The sequence below is a fragment of the Ammodytes marinus genome (assembly GCF_949987685.1).
Source record: "Ammodytes marinus genome assembly, chromosome: 7".
Taxonomy (NCBI): Eukaryota; Metazoa; Chordata; class Actinopteri; order Uranoscopiformes; family Ammodytidae; genus Ammodytes; species Ammodytes marinus.
The window spans coordinates 2,378,131-2,392,878 of record NC_137211.1 but is presented as its reverse complement, the minus strand read 5'-3'; the positions used below and the strand labels follow the sequence as shown (position 1 = coordinate 2,392,878).

Here is a 14,748-nt window from a genome sequence, read left to right as displayed (position 1 = left end):
TTAGTGTTGAAAAATTCTATCATCATAAATCAAAAATAATGTTGAGGAACCTGGAACCAAACGTAAGACTAGAATATGTTTGTAAACCAAACTGTGGGCCCTGCTGCTGTAAACAACAACAGTGAAACAGTAACTTTTCAGGAAGCTTTCTAACTTCCAACAGTGTTCCAGGGATCTACATTTTCCTGTGAGGATAGTTTGTTCATTCAGTTATGAGAATATACCTTAGAAAATGTTTCACTTCTCTGACACACACAAAGTTACACAGTGCACCTTTAACTTATCATAGTGTTCGTTGTTATGTGGTCACTGTTGTTGTTGTTGAAATGGACAAAATGTGTCATGTAGGAAATTAAGTAATGTGTACTGAGGCAATATTACCATTGTGATGCACTTTATAATGCAGGGCTCAGGCCATATGTCTGTGCTATGAAGAAAATAAATAGGTTAATACCTTTTAAACTGTGAAAAGTTACGATGGACTATACAAGTGCCACGTTGAGGGGAAAAAAACAATGTAAAATTATTTCTTAAGATTTTTTTTTGTGATATTTTAGACAGTTTTAGAGAGACAGAGATGAAATGGGGCAGAGAGGGGAATGACATGCAGAGAACGACCCGGGCTGGATTCTAACCCGGGTCTGCTGTGAAGAGGACTGAGACTCTATTGGGGGAGGGGGGGGGTCTAACCACTACACCACAAGCACCCCCAAAACAACATAATTTTAGGAAAGGAAGGAAATAATGTACTTTTTTTTTTCGTAATACTACACAACTTTTTCGTAATTTAATTTGTTTAATTTTTCCTCCACGTGGCCTTAAAATACTCTGCCGTGAAAACGAACCACTACAGCTTAACACTGACAAAATGACCTGTATCGCCATTTTGAATAATGTTCAAATTAGTCAATCAAATGTCTTTGTCTTCCTCGTATTAATGCATTAACAAACGTAAAAACACCATCCATGTTCTATCACCAAATTCACACAGGTGCATTTTAAGAGAAACCATTTTAAGAGAATGCTAAAATCTAAGCTATAGATCTTTTCATGTTAATCAATCCGTATGAAGAGTTAAAGGTACAGTGTGTAGTATTAATTGGCATTCATTTTTAGCGCAATATCTCGTGAACGTTTTGAGGGGTTTTCTTCAAACTTTGCACTAATGTCTCTCTCTGTCTCTGTCTCTGTCTCTCTCTCTCTCTCTCTCTCTCTCTCTCTCTCTCTCTCTCTCTCACTCTGACTCAAAGATGAACTGAATAGATTTTGGAGGTCAAAGGTCAAAGGTTACTGTGACCTTCCATATTGTGAGGTCTCAGTGACCTTGTACCATATTGTATCTTCTCAGGAGCTTTACCTTCTTTAAAGCATTGACTAACCAACACTGGACTTTCACCGTATTTCTAGTTACATATAGTGGGCATCCTGGGGAAATGCACCTTTTGGAAGACCAAGAAGAAGAAGAAGTACTATAGAATAAATAACTAAATACATCTTCACCTCATCACTTGATATTGTGGAAAGACTTGAGGCAGTGGTGGATGATGCCATCTTTAGTAACTATAGCTTCTTGTCCTTGAAGGCCACATTAGCTTCTGTAAATTCTTTGAAAGGTAGTCCACTTTGCAATCTGAAATCCCACCACTAGATGCCGCTAAATCCCCCAATATTACACACTGTACCTTTAAACTTGAGAGGTTACATTTGGCACTTTAACTGCCCAACACCATAACGTGCCTAATTTATAGTCAGAAACATGTTTTATTCTATGCACCGTCCATACACACTCACACTGATACGTGTGTGTGTGTGCTGCTGTAGTTTTAAACATTAAAGGTGCTACGAGGAACTTTTAAATATTTCTGAAACAGTCTCATTTTTCCTCTGATGCATCGGTGCAAAGAATGCTATTTTTATGTAGTTTTTCTTAATGCCTTTGTCATGGGTATACGCTCACCCCGGAACAACAGCTGGCGTAGTAAAAACACTACCGCTTTTGTCCAAAGGGGGGCGCTGGAATTAACACACACTGAAAGTTCCTCTGAGCACCTTTAAATCAGTCACTTCATTGAGATACACTAAGGTATACACGATCTGGTGCAATATTTCAAGTGTTTTAAAAATATCGGTAACACTTTACAATGAGGGTACATTAATTAACTGTTTGTAAATGCTAAGTTAATTTTTAATTTTTTTTTTTTTTTTTTTTTTTTTAAACCTTTACTTATACAGGTAAATCCCATTGAGTCCGAAGACTCTTTTGCAAGGGAGACCTGTTCCCATTTACACGTTACCATTCACACACACATTCATACACCGATAGCAGCAGCTAACTATCGACATTCACACGAGGCAAGGTGGGTGAAGTGTCTTGCCCAAGGACACAACAACTATGACACAGGTGGCAGGGCGGGGTTCGAACCTCCAACCCTTTGATCATCGGCCGACCCGCTCTACCACCTGAGCCACAGCCGCCCCGTTATTGTTGTTAATAACGGGGTTAATAATTGTTGTTAATGTTATTAAGGGTTAGTTAAGGCCTATTAAACATTAAGTAAGTGTTAATGCTAAGTTATTAGCTGTTAGTTAATGCTTTGTTAACTAATGGGCCGGCAGTGGCAAAGTGGGTAGGGAGGTCGCCTCTGGAGTGCAGGGTCGGAGGTTCGATCCCCCGCCTACCCCGCCACATGTCGAAGTGTCCCTGAGCAAGACATTGAACCCCGAATTGCTCCTGATAGTTAGCTTGCACCCTGCGTGGTAGCTGCTGCTGCTATCGGTGTATGTATGAATGTGTGTGTGAATGTGTACAAAACAATGTAAAGCGCTTTGAGTCTGTGAAAAACCAGGGAAAAGCGCTTTATAAGTGGAGTCCATTTACCATGTTATGCTAAGTTCAGCATAAACAAAGCATAAGTTAATGCTTGGTTAAGGTTTATTAAGCATGTACTAAGCATGTATTAACAGTTAGGTAATGCTTAATTAATGCTTATTAAGCCTCAATTAAGCATTTACTAACAGTTAATTAATGTAGCCTTATCGTAAAGTGTTACCAAAAAATCTTAAATATTTGAAAGACGTCTGGCTGACTGTTGTTTGGTGTAGCTGTTTGTGTTGTGATCAAAATCTCTCGAGTCATCCCTTTAAAATCACGTTACTGTCTTTTAAAGGCCTACTTCACCGGTTTGAATATGAAGGTGTATTGAATTCTGAGATCCTATGTAGTATAAATGTGCAAAAAAAAAAAAATCGGTTCATCCTAGCCCGAGAAAGAGAAATATAGGGTTAAAAAAAACACTCTTTCTGCCTTTTCTCAGGCTAGGATGAACCGATTTTTAACTTTTTTTGCACATTTATACTACATAGGATCTCAGAATTCAATACACCTTCATATTCAAACCGGTGAAGTAGGCCTTTAATATAGTATCAAATAAGTGAACTTGTGCTTTTCCTGAAAGGTGCTACGAGGAACTTTTTTTAATATTTCTGAAACGGTCTTGTTTTTTTCTTTGATGATCATTAATTACATGTAACAGCAAACAACACCATCAGTGCAAAGAATGCTACTTTTGCTTAATGCCTTTGTCATGGGTACACTCACCCAGGAACAACAGCTGGCGTAGTGAAAACACTTCTGTTTTGTCCAAAGGGGGCGCAAGAATTAACACAAACTGAAAGTTCCTCAAGGCACCTTTAAGTCAATTTCAATGTGCATCTAAAAAAAAGGTCACAGTTTTGTCCGAATGCTTTTCTGTAAATGTGCAATTGTGCCTGTCTGTCCTAGTCTCTGTAAACGTGTAATCAACAGACGCTTTCCCTGCGTTCCAGTCCCCATACTTCCCTACTATTTAGTATGCCAGACAAAGACTTAGGATGTCCCAATACATGCAGGTCAATTGTAGTATGCTGAAGGTACATAAATGCCCCCACTAACTCCGATTGCAATTTGGAGTGTTCGTCTTTATTCTTGACATTTCTCAACAGAATGAAAACAAAATCTTCCTCGTCTGATTTTTTTCTTCTCTCCTGTCTGTGGCCCTAAAACTCTTCTGTACTTTAGTATGTAGTGTAGTAAAAAGATTAAAACTCTTCTGTACTTTAGTATGTAGTGTAGTAAAAAGAAAGAGTATGTGATTTGGAACGCAGGGATTGTCTCTGTCAACGTTAAATCAACATTTCTGTGTCTTCTTGTAGCAATGAGTGTGTGAGTGAAATTAATCAATCAAGAAATGCAATCATTCATTCATGTGGAATCTATTATCAAAAGATTTTTATTTTCTGAACAAATCACTGTTACCTTAAAGTCCAGGCAATAAAAATATAAAATGGAGACCCGACTTTGTTTTGTGTGTGTGTGTGTGTGTGTGTGTGTGTGTGCGTGCACATGTGTCAATTTCTCTGGTAAAAAAGCATGAACATAAAAATATATTTCTGACAAGTATTTCAATTATTGATACAATCTCAACAGGAAAAGTGGTTTTGCTATACAGTAAATAGTGATATTTTTTCTGTTTGTATTTCCACACACAAAACGCACTAAAAAAGCATCAAAAATAAATATAAAAACGTGTGTAAATCAATGCTAGTCATGGTGTATGCTGGCTATCTCTGGCTATCGCTGGCTATCGCTGGCTGCTAGTCCCGGGCTGTTGAGATGAGTTGACCGTGGAGTGAGCTTCTCTGTACTGCTGGCTCCAAGTCTGGGGGTCTTGGTCATGAAGCTGAGAACAAGACAGAAAAAATGCATTTTCGTTAGCTAACAATACAGAGACACATATATATATATTTTTCTAGATAATTTTTTGGCATTTTTCAAGCTTTAATAGATAGTACAGAGTTGAGTATGTACATTTTGAGTTCTAGAATTTCAAACAACAGCAGTTTTGCAACCAACTCTGTCATACAAAAAAAGTCGGTCAATATGTTGATTTTGTATTTATGTATGTATATGTATGTAGAACTCAACTCAACTTAAAGTTATCTCAACAAAAGATAATGTTTCTAAAGTAATGACTTAATTGTTATTCTTATTAAGATGGAACAAATGTCTGTTTGTGTGTGTTGTATGAAAAAAACAAAAAAACTAAAAACATCGTGGAATAAAAAAGTTGGATTGCAGTAGCAGGTTGGCTCTGAACAGGTGAGAGACAGAGAAAGAAAGAGAGAGAGAGAGAGAGAGAGAGAGAGAGAGAGAGAGAGAGAGCGAGAGAGAGAGAGAGAGAAAGAGAAAGAGAAAGAGAGAGAGAGAGAGCGATACTTACTTCACCGATAAACTCGAGTATTTTAGCTTTTGACACTTCGACTTCGGAGCGTTGACCCCATTTGAACTCGTGCTCCACCGGCTCAGTGTGAGGGGTTCGGATATACTCCAGGTACCTGCACGCACGCACACACACGCGCACGCACGCGCACACACACACACACACACACACACACCTTTTAGCCTAATAGGTGAGTCAATCTAGGGAAAAAAAGGGCTTAACCCCAAAAAAATTGATACAAAAGGTTTTTCAATGGATTCCAGTAGTATTTGGTGTGCTGAATAACATACTAAAAGTCTACCAAAATCTACCCCCCAGAAAGCCCTCATTTCCAAGATGGCGGCCGAAATGGCGGCGGGGAGCTTGAAATGGCTATATCTCAAATTGAAAAAATGTTGCAAAGGAATTTTCAACTGATTTTGGTACCTCTGGACATGCTTACAAACATACTAAAAATCTAGGAAAATACACCTTCCGGAAAGGCTTCATTTTCAAGATGGCGTCCAAAATGGTGGCTGGCCAAGCTTAAAATGGCTATATATCTCAATAGAAAAATATTATTCAAATGATTTTTCACTTGATTCTGGTACCTGCAAATATGCTTATGACCATACTAACAATCTAGGAAAATATACCTCCCAGAAAGGCTTCATTTTCATAATGGTGTCCAAAATGGCGGCCAGGAGCGTAGAATGGCTATATCTCAAATGGAAAATGTTACAAAAGAATGTTTCAACTGATTCTGGTACCTCTATACATTAAGAAAGTGCGACAAATCTAGGTAAATATAACTGCTAGAAAGGCGTCATTTTCAAAATGACTGCCTGATGGTATAGGGGAGGGCTGGGCGATTAATTGAAATTCAATTTCGATTACGATTTTGGCGTCCCTCGATCATGAAAACAAGATAATCGTAATAAATTGATTATTGTGTCGCACGCCGTGTCTTGTGTGGTAAATGCAGCGAACCCTTCTGTGCCCCCACCCAAACACTTTCGCTTTCAGCGATTGCAATGCAATGGTTTATTCAGCATAAAGTTAAAGTACTCGCCCAAGACTGATGTTAAATCGAAACACAAAAGCCTTGCGTGAGCGAAATAGCGAGTTGCCAGTTGAAACTCCGTGACGGTGGGTAACGGTGTCATTCACAGTGACACCTCGCCAGTGTGAGCCGCCGCACAGAAAAGCCCTGTGGCTTTACGGCTAAAATGAACCGGGGATATCCTGCCCGTTAACGTTGTTGATGTGGAAGGCTTCAGCTCAGATCTTGTCATCGAGACGACATTGATGAGGTCATTGAAGACGCATGGAAGTGGAATGACTGACAATCAGAGAGCCCTTTGGACCATGTCAAAGTGCATAACATCACAGTACAACACCGCAATGCAGGAGTTCACAAACCAGACATACACAACATCAGAACAGCACAAGGACTCAACAGAGGCAAGGATGAAAAGGGATGCTGCTGACCTGGAGAAGATCACTTCAAAACTTGCTATATGGTCACCTTTCTCTCCAGACTCTTCTTTAAGGAATTTTGTTACAGGTGTTGTTGCTGAGGACGGAGTGAACGTGCATGATTATGACTCTGTTGGACGCAATATCATGCACAAAATGATTGGACAGCCTGCATTCACGTTCTCATTTAGTAGAAAGGATAAAGCCATAACCCTTGGACAAAAATCGTCTATCAAGGTTGCTCCTGATCGAACAATTGATTTTGCACTTCTTTTTCAACGTTTCCTGATTGTCTCCCAAACTGGAGAGCTATCATTGGAGGAGGTTATGCGTTACGAACTCAGTCCTTTCCCTCCTGCCCTCTTTGAAGCTGGAAACATCTTCCGCAAGGCTGATAAACCACAACTTGCGCACGCAATCTGTGATCATGCAAGTGATGCAATCCTAGATTCTGTACCAGAAACAGATCATTATGTTCTTGATGGAGGTTCACTCCTTCACCGAATACCATGGAAGCACGGACAAAGCTATAGTAAAATTGTGCAGTCATATGCAGACTTCACCATCCAACATTATGGCTCAGCTACAACCATTGTGTTCGATGGCTATGGGGATGGGCCATCCATTAAAGACAACACACATCAAAGAAGAGGAAACAATATTCATCCCATTGTCAACTTCACTGCTGAGACAGAGTTCTCAGGTAAGAAGGAGGAGTTCATGTCAAGAGATCTGAATAAACAAAGGCTGATCCAAATGATAAGCGATGAACTGAAAGAAAGGGGTTGCACTGTGGTCAATTCAATTGGAGATGCTGATGTAGACATCGTAAGGGCCGCAGTGGAATCATCTCTTCTTCACACCACTACGCTGATTGGAGAAGATACAGATCTCCTTGTCTTACTACTTCACTATGCACAGAGAGATAGTAAGGGCGTATATTTCAGATCAGACAAGTCAAAAGCTGATGGCAGTTTTAAAGTGTATGCCGTAAACCATTTAAAAGAAGTACTTGGACATGATGTGTGTTCTCAGTTGATGTTCATCCATGCTCTCACTGGCTGTGACACAACTTCTCGGATCTTCGGGGTTTGCAAAAAGACTGCTTTCCAGAAGCTTGTAAAAGGGGATCCCGTCCTTCGATCTTGTGCCAATGCATTCATTGTCCCAAACCAGACCACAGAGGTGATTGATGACCTTGGGTGCCAAGTAATGGCTGTCCTCTTTGGTGGAAAGTGCACAGATTCCCTTGCAGCAATGCGATATAACATTTTCAGCAAGAAGGTTGTCTCAGCTTCATCAACTGTAACGCCTGAACGTCTGCCACCAACTGAATCGTAGAGCGTACTACCAGGTCATGGTCTGGATGGGAACAGAAGATGGTATGGATGCCCTGAACTGGGGGTGGAGCCTGCAGGACAATAGATTTGTCCCACTCATGTCAACAACGAATGTTGCTCCAGACAGTCTCTTGAAGGTCATTCATTGTAACTGTACCACTGCCTGCAAGACACTCCGCTGTTCTTGCAGAAAATATGGACTACCTTGTACTACTGTCTGTGGACCATGTCAACTTAAGGAATGTGACAATCCACTTAACAAGTTTCTTCCAGAGGAGCCCGAAGATGATGATGAATAAAGACCACAATAAGTGTGGCATTTATGTTATTCAACAACAACACCACCTTTCTAGTTTGAATAGTAACCAATTTGAACCATTTAACCAATGTAAGCTTACAGGCAGTCATTTTGAAAATGATGCCTTTCTAGCAGTTATATTTACCTAGATTTGTCGCACTTTATTAATGTATAGAGGTACCAGAATCAGTTGACATTCTTTTGTAACATTTTCCATTTGAGATATAGCCATTCTACGCTCCCGGCCGCCATTTTGGACGCCATTATGAAAATGAAGCCTTTCTGGGAGGTATATTTTCCTAGATTGTTAGTATGTTCATAAGCATATTTGCAGGTACCAGAATCAAGTTAAAAATCATTCGAATAATCTTTTTCTATTGAGATATATAGCCATTTTAAGCTTGGCCGGCCACCATTTTGGACGCCATCTTGAAAATTAAGCCTTTCCGGAAGGTGTATTTTCCTAGATTTTTAGTATGTTTGTAAGCATGTCCAGAGGTACCAAAATCAGTTGAAAATTCCTTTGCAACATTTTTTCAATTTGAGATATAGCCATTTCAAGCTCCCGGCCGCCATTTCGGCCGCCATCTTGGAAATGAGGGCTTTCTGGGGGGTAGATTTTGGTAGACTTTTAGTATGTTATTCAGCACACCAAATACTACTGGAATCCATTGAAAAACCTTTTGTATCAATTTTTTTGGGGTTAAGCCCTTTTTTTTCCTAGATTGACTCACCTATAATGTTATAAACGTCACGCAATTTTTAGGGCAGGGTGTTAAAACAATTAAACATTTTTTAAACAATATTAACGTTGTCACACATTTGCCAGATTAAATAAAATTGGGACTTCAATCCTATTGGTTCATAATATAGATGGGAATCTAGGGTGACCCTAAAGTGACATGGGCTAGAAAAAAACATATATTAAAATGACTTTCTTGTGCGCTCAGAAGTTATTTTTTTTTTTTTTCGCCATGTCTCTTTACAGGCTCCATAGGACTAAAAATAAAAAGTGGCCTCAGCATAAATCTGGTCTCAAATGTTGACAAAACTACAAAGGCTAGCAACCAACATATGTCTAAAAATGTGGACTTGATACGATGTATAGTTTTGGATTTATGAAGATAGATTTAAACCTGCAGTGTGTAGAATTTTGGGTTTTATTTCCTTGCAGATTTTGTAGAAAGTAATTATAATATCCATAAGTACATTTAATTTAGTGCATAACAGCTGAACATTTTTGATTATTTTTTCCCTTAGAAAGGGTCTAATATATGTCCATATTTCTGCATATTTATAAATAAAATTTATAATTGTTCTTGTCCTTGAAGGCTTCTGTTATTATTCAAAAGGGGTGGGGTTACCCAGGGAGCGTTGCATTCTAGAACTTTGTAGAACTTTCTTGATGATGTCATATTACACACTGCACCTTTAAAACAGTGAATAATAAAATGCTAATATATGGAGTCAGTGTTGTGCCATCCACTGTGCTGTAGTAGGACTGGTTTCTCACTGTCCAGTTGATCTGTGGTGTGGTATAAACCTGTAGTCTATGGTCTGACAGACTCAGGCTCTGATCACACCAGTACATGATACACACAGTGAGGGGTTAGCGTTAGTGGTAAGGGGTTAGGGGTTAGGGGTGAGGGGGGATTTGAACCTGCGACCTTCTGATTCGATACCTGTCGGACTAATGGACAGAGCTATAGACTGGGGGGGGAAGAAGGTGTAAGTGGTTAGGGAGTTACCTGACTAGATTTACTTAAGACATGCAAATGAGAAGTGGTTTGCCTAAATACGGTTGCGGGTTTTCCACAACATAAGGAATAATTTACTAAAATAACAATTTTTTTTTTCTATACTGTATTGTGTGCTTGTACTTTTGAAAGACAGATTTGTACCATTCATATTACAATGGTGAGGACACACAGTAGCTCTGATAAATGCTGTGGAAATGTTTGACACTAAATGGCATTAAAAGAAAAGAAAATACAAGGCACATACACCTGTACCATCCGCCAAACCCATCTCACCCCAAGTATCGTCAGAATTCACGTGAACGTTATTTTATCTATATAATGTAGTAATTGAGATACATTTTTGTTTTCTTACTTCTGCCGCACAAACTCGTCTGTGACCACCTTCTTCACGTCGCCAAACTCGTCATGTCGCTCTCTGGAAAAGTTTATTTAAAATCGTCGTTATAAAACAGAGTGAATAAACACACAGAGAAACACAGAGAGACACACAGTAACACAGAGACAGACAGACAGACAGACACCGAATACACACACACACACTACACACAGACAGACACACACTACACACAGACAGACACACACTACACACAGACAGACAGACAGACAGACAGACAGACACTACACACAGACAGACAGACACACACTACACACAGACAGTGACACAGACAGACAGACAGACGGACAGACACACACAGATCTTTTCTTACCCGGGGTCAACACGTAGTTTCTTGAGAGTTTTCCAGACGAGAGCTAAAGTACAAAGCACAACCACGTATTCACATTATTAATATGTTGGACTTCTGAGTACGGCTGAACGATTAATTGTTACAAGACTTTAGCTATAGAGATGTGCTGTATTATTCAATAAATCAAAGAATCTTAAAAGACACGCCAACGTCAGACGCACTCTTCTACGAACCAGTCACAAAAAAAAATGAAAAATCTGTCCCTCACCCTCTCTGACGGAGCCTCCCTTCATGAAGATAACACTGAGGATGACAAACAGCAGACCCATCTTAGGGCTGCTGGGGGTTCTGCAAGAAAAAGATCATTTTAAACATATTAAGAAATGATTAATAGTTTAGTTTCGTTTCTGCTATTTTTAACATTATGTATTATTTTTTTTTGTACTAATTTCTTAATGCAGGATTGTTTGTGATTGGGTGTGAGGGTGGGATATGGGTGGGGTATGTTCGGGGGGGGGAAAAAAGGGGAAAAAAGTTGTAATCCATTGTACTGCAGTTGCTTTGCTACTTTGCAATTTAATAAAAAAACCTTTGAAATAAGAAGTGATTAATAAATAAATATTTAGTGTTAAAGGTGCAGTCAGTGATTCTGGAGAACGCTTGTTGTCAAAATCACTTTGTGTCAAAATCAGTGAATATCTCCTCATGATCCGCTACCTGTCTGTACTGTGTGTGTGTGTGCTGAAAACAAATCTAGTGTTAATACACAGCCTTGGCTCTGTAAACTTGTATGTTAACAAAGGATATACAAAGGGGCAAATCGTAGCAGGCAACATGCCCGTTTACAGAGCCTAGGCTGTGTAATAAAACTGGATTTTTTTTCCAGCGCGCACACACACACACACACACACACACACACACACACACACACACACAGGTAGCAGATCATGAGGAGATATTCACAGATTTTGACAAAAAAGTGATTTTGACAACAAGCGTTCTCCAAAATCACTGACTACATCTTTAAGTTACTGATACAACAGTTGGTTCTCAGGGAAACTCACGTGATCGGTGAGGTCGTTTCAACCGTCTCCAACTTATTGATGAGAATATATTGGTGATATTTGGTGTCGATTTCCACCAGTTTGAGGCCGAAAACCTGTTAAATAGAAAATAATAATAGAATAAAATAATGTAAAAAGAGCAAAAGTGTGACGTTTTAATGTGACATTTCTTTAAAGGTGCTACGAGGAACTTTTATATATTTCTGAAACAGTTTAATTTTTCCTCTGATGATCATAAATTACATGTAACAGCAAACGAGACCATCAGTGCAAAAAATGCTATTTTTTATATAATTTTTCTTAATGCCTTTGTCATGGGTATACGCTCACCCAGGAACAACAGCTGGCGTAGTAAAAACACTACCGCTTTTAGTCCAAAGGGGGCGCAAGAACTAACACAAACCGAAAGTTCCTCGGGGCACCTTTAATATGACAGTGTTTAGACATGGATTGGCTCAGACTGAACAAACCTGGTCAAATATACGCGACGCTCTTTTCATGATCTCAGGGAAGATGTTTCTGTAATCCTTCACCACGTGTTTCACAATGTCTGAGAAGAGAAAGACGATGATGAATTATTTTTACATGCCGCCATGATTTGATAGTCAAGTGTCATGTATGTTGTCTTTTTTCAACAGTCTTCTTATCGGTTCATGGTTAAACAGTAAACCATGGACTAGAGTTCACTAATACTTCATGGAGAATTATATTTATGAGATTTCAGGGAAAGCAGAACAATTTAAACAAATATGGCAGCCTTTCCTTGACTATATAACAGTACTGAAGGTACTTATTATTTATTTTTGGTTTAACTTTTACCTTTAGTTTAAACAATGTACGCATGTGTGTGTGTGTGTGTGTGTGTGTGTGTGTGTGTGTGTGTGTGTGTGTGTGTGTGTGTGTGTGTGTGTGTCTTTACCTGCTCTCCGTATGGGAACCTTTTTCTGGTCCTTCACCAAGAGGAACTGGACCACCTCCGCTGTCTACAGGACGGACAGACAATATGTGTTAACAGATCGTGTAGGGAAGTGTGTGTGTGTGTGTGTGTGTGTGTGTGTGTGTGTGTGTGTGTGTGTGTGTGTGTGTGTGTATCTGTCTGTCTGTCTCTCTCTCTGTCTGTCTGTCTCTCTCTCTGCCTGTCTTACTTTCTGGTCGACCTGGGCTGGAGACAGTTTCTCTAAACACTTCTGGACCTGTCTGTCTCTCTCTCTCTCTCTCTCTCTCTCTCTCTCTCTCTCTCTCTCTGTCTCTGTGTCTGTGTCTGTGTCTGTGTCTGTCTCTCTTTCTATCTGTCTGTCTGTCTGTCTGTCTGTCTGTCTGTCTGTCTGTCTGTCTGTCTGTCTGCCTGTCTGCCTGTCTCTGCCTGTCTTACCTTCTGATCAACCTGAGCTGGAGACAGTTTCTCTAAACCCTTCTGGACCTGTGAGGTGCTCGGCTGAGTGAAGGTCGGGTCCTCGTCATCCTCCTGAGTCGCCAAGGCAACCGACTGCCTCTGTCAACAAAAACAATCAACAAATCATGTCATTGTCTCCTGAGTGTTATGTACTTTTTTTTTTTTTTTTAAGATTCTTTTTTGGCATTTTCAAGTTTTAATAGACAGTTGAAATGGGGAGACAGACAGAGAGAGAGGGGGATGACCTGCAGTAAAGGTCCACGGGTCAGATTTGAACCCGCGACCACTGCAACGAAGGCCGGAGCCAATATGGTACACGCTCTATCCACTACGCCACCGGAGAGCCCAAGTGTTATGTACTTTTAACGAGAATGCTCTGTCTTTTTTTTTGTAATTCACATATTTATTAAATTTACTTGCATGGTTACTAGGTCACAGGGTAAAATATATACATTTCACAGCTTCAATTCTATGGATTTCATGCAATAAATTAATTTCCAACATTCAAAATAAAATAAATAAATAAGTATAAATAAAAATAAGTTAAAACAAAGAATAAATACAGACATACAAGAATGCTCTATCATGTCACACAATCCGTGAATATCTCATGATGTGCTACCTGTCTATAACCCCAACCCTTTCGAATAATAACAGAAGCTACAGTGGCCTTCAAGGACAAGAACAATTCTAAATTTTAAACAATGCACCTGATGACATTCCAACTATGACACTTTCAAGATGGCGGCACTAGGCCTTGGTCCAGGATATGCAGAAATATGGACATATATGAGACCCTTTCTAAGGGGAAAAAAAATAATTCAAATTTTTTTTTCAGTTATTATGCACTAAATTAAATGTATTTATGGATATTATAATTACTTTCTACAAAATCTGCTAGGAAATAAAACCCAAAATTCTACACACTGCAGGTTTAATACACAGCCTAGACTCTGTAAACTATTTTATTTCAGCGCGCGCACAGTGTATAGACAGGTAGCATATCGTGAGGAGATTATATTCATACAAAAAGTGATTCTGTCAACGATCATCTAATGTTATCCATAAGCAGTGAAGCATAAGCCCATGTTGTGGCACTTGATTGGAAGTTCAGATGCAGTTTAGTGCAACAACGAAGCATTCATTGAACCATTGCAGTGTTATAACATAGTTTATTCTTTATTATTAATTGTTTTACAGTTACAATGTTGTTGTTTAAATAAATCTAATGGCACATGTATTTATTGTGAGTTAAAGGTGCAGTGTGTTATATGACATCATCAAGAAAGTTCTACAAAGTTCTAGAATGCAACGCTCCCTGGGTAACCCCACCCCTTTAGAATAATAACAGAAGCTACAGTGGCCTTCAAGGACAAGAACAATTCTAAATTTTAAACAATGCACCTGATAACATTCCAACTATGACACTTTCAAGATGGCGGCACTTGGTCCAAGATATGCAGAAATATGGACATATATGAGACCCTTTCT

The 14,748-nt window shown here is 39.3% G+C and overlaps 1 protein-coding gene across 2 annotated transcripts in view; it reads right to left on the bottom strand.

Annotated features, from left to right (window-relative positions):
- Window positions 1–4,252: 4,252 nt before the first annotated feature.
- The window catches only part of ndnl2 (necdin-like 2), an 11,239-nt gene continuing 743 nt past the window's right edge, over window positions 4,253–14,748 (bottom strand). The window contains exons 3-12 of one of the 2 annotated variants that reach the window (XM_080030591.1): window positions 13,285–13,356; window positions 13,010–13,057; window positions 12,784–12,847; window positions 12,335–12,414; window positions 11,865–11,959; window positions 11,069–11,148; window positions 10,822–10,864; window positions 10,467–10,529; window positions 5,259–5,373; window positions 4,253–4,718 (exon numbers count right to left, since the gene is read on the bottom strand). In XM_080030591.1, the coding sequence (XP_079886717.1) occupies window positions 4,620–4,718; window positions 5,259–5,373; window positions 10,467–10,529; window positions 10,822–10,864; window positions 11,069–11,148; window positions 11,865–11,959; window positions 12,335–12,414; window positions 12,784–12,847; window positions 13,010–13,057; window positions 13,285–13,356 (759 nt within the window). In that variant the 3' untranslated portion in view covers window positions 4,253–4,619. Of the gene's footprint in view, window positions 4,719–5,258; window positions 5,374–10,466; window positions 10,530–10,821; window positions 10,865–11,068; window positions 11,149–11,864; window positions 11,960–12,334; window positions 12,415–12,783; window positions 12,848–13,009; window positions 13,058–13,236; window positions 13,357–14,748 lie in introns of both variants that reach the window. The other variant, XM_080030590.1, reaches the window with a different exon arrangement.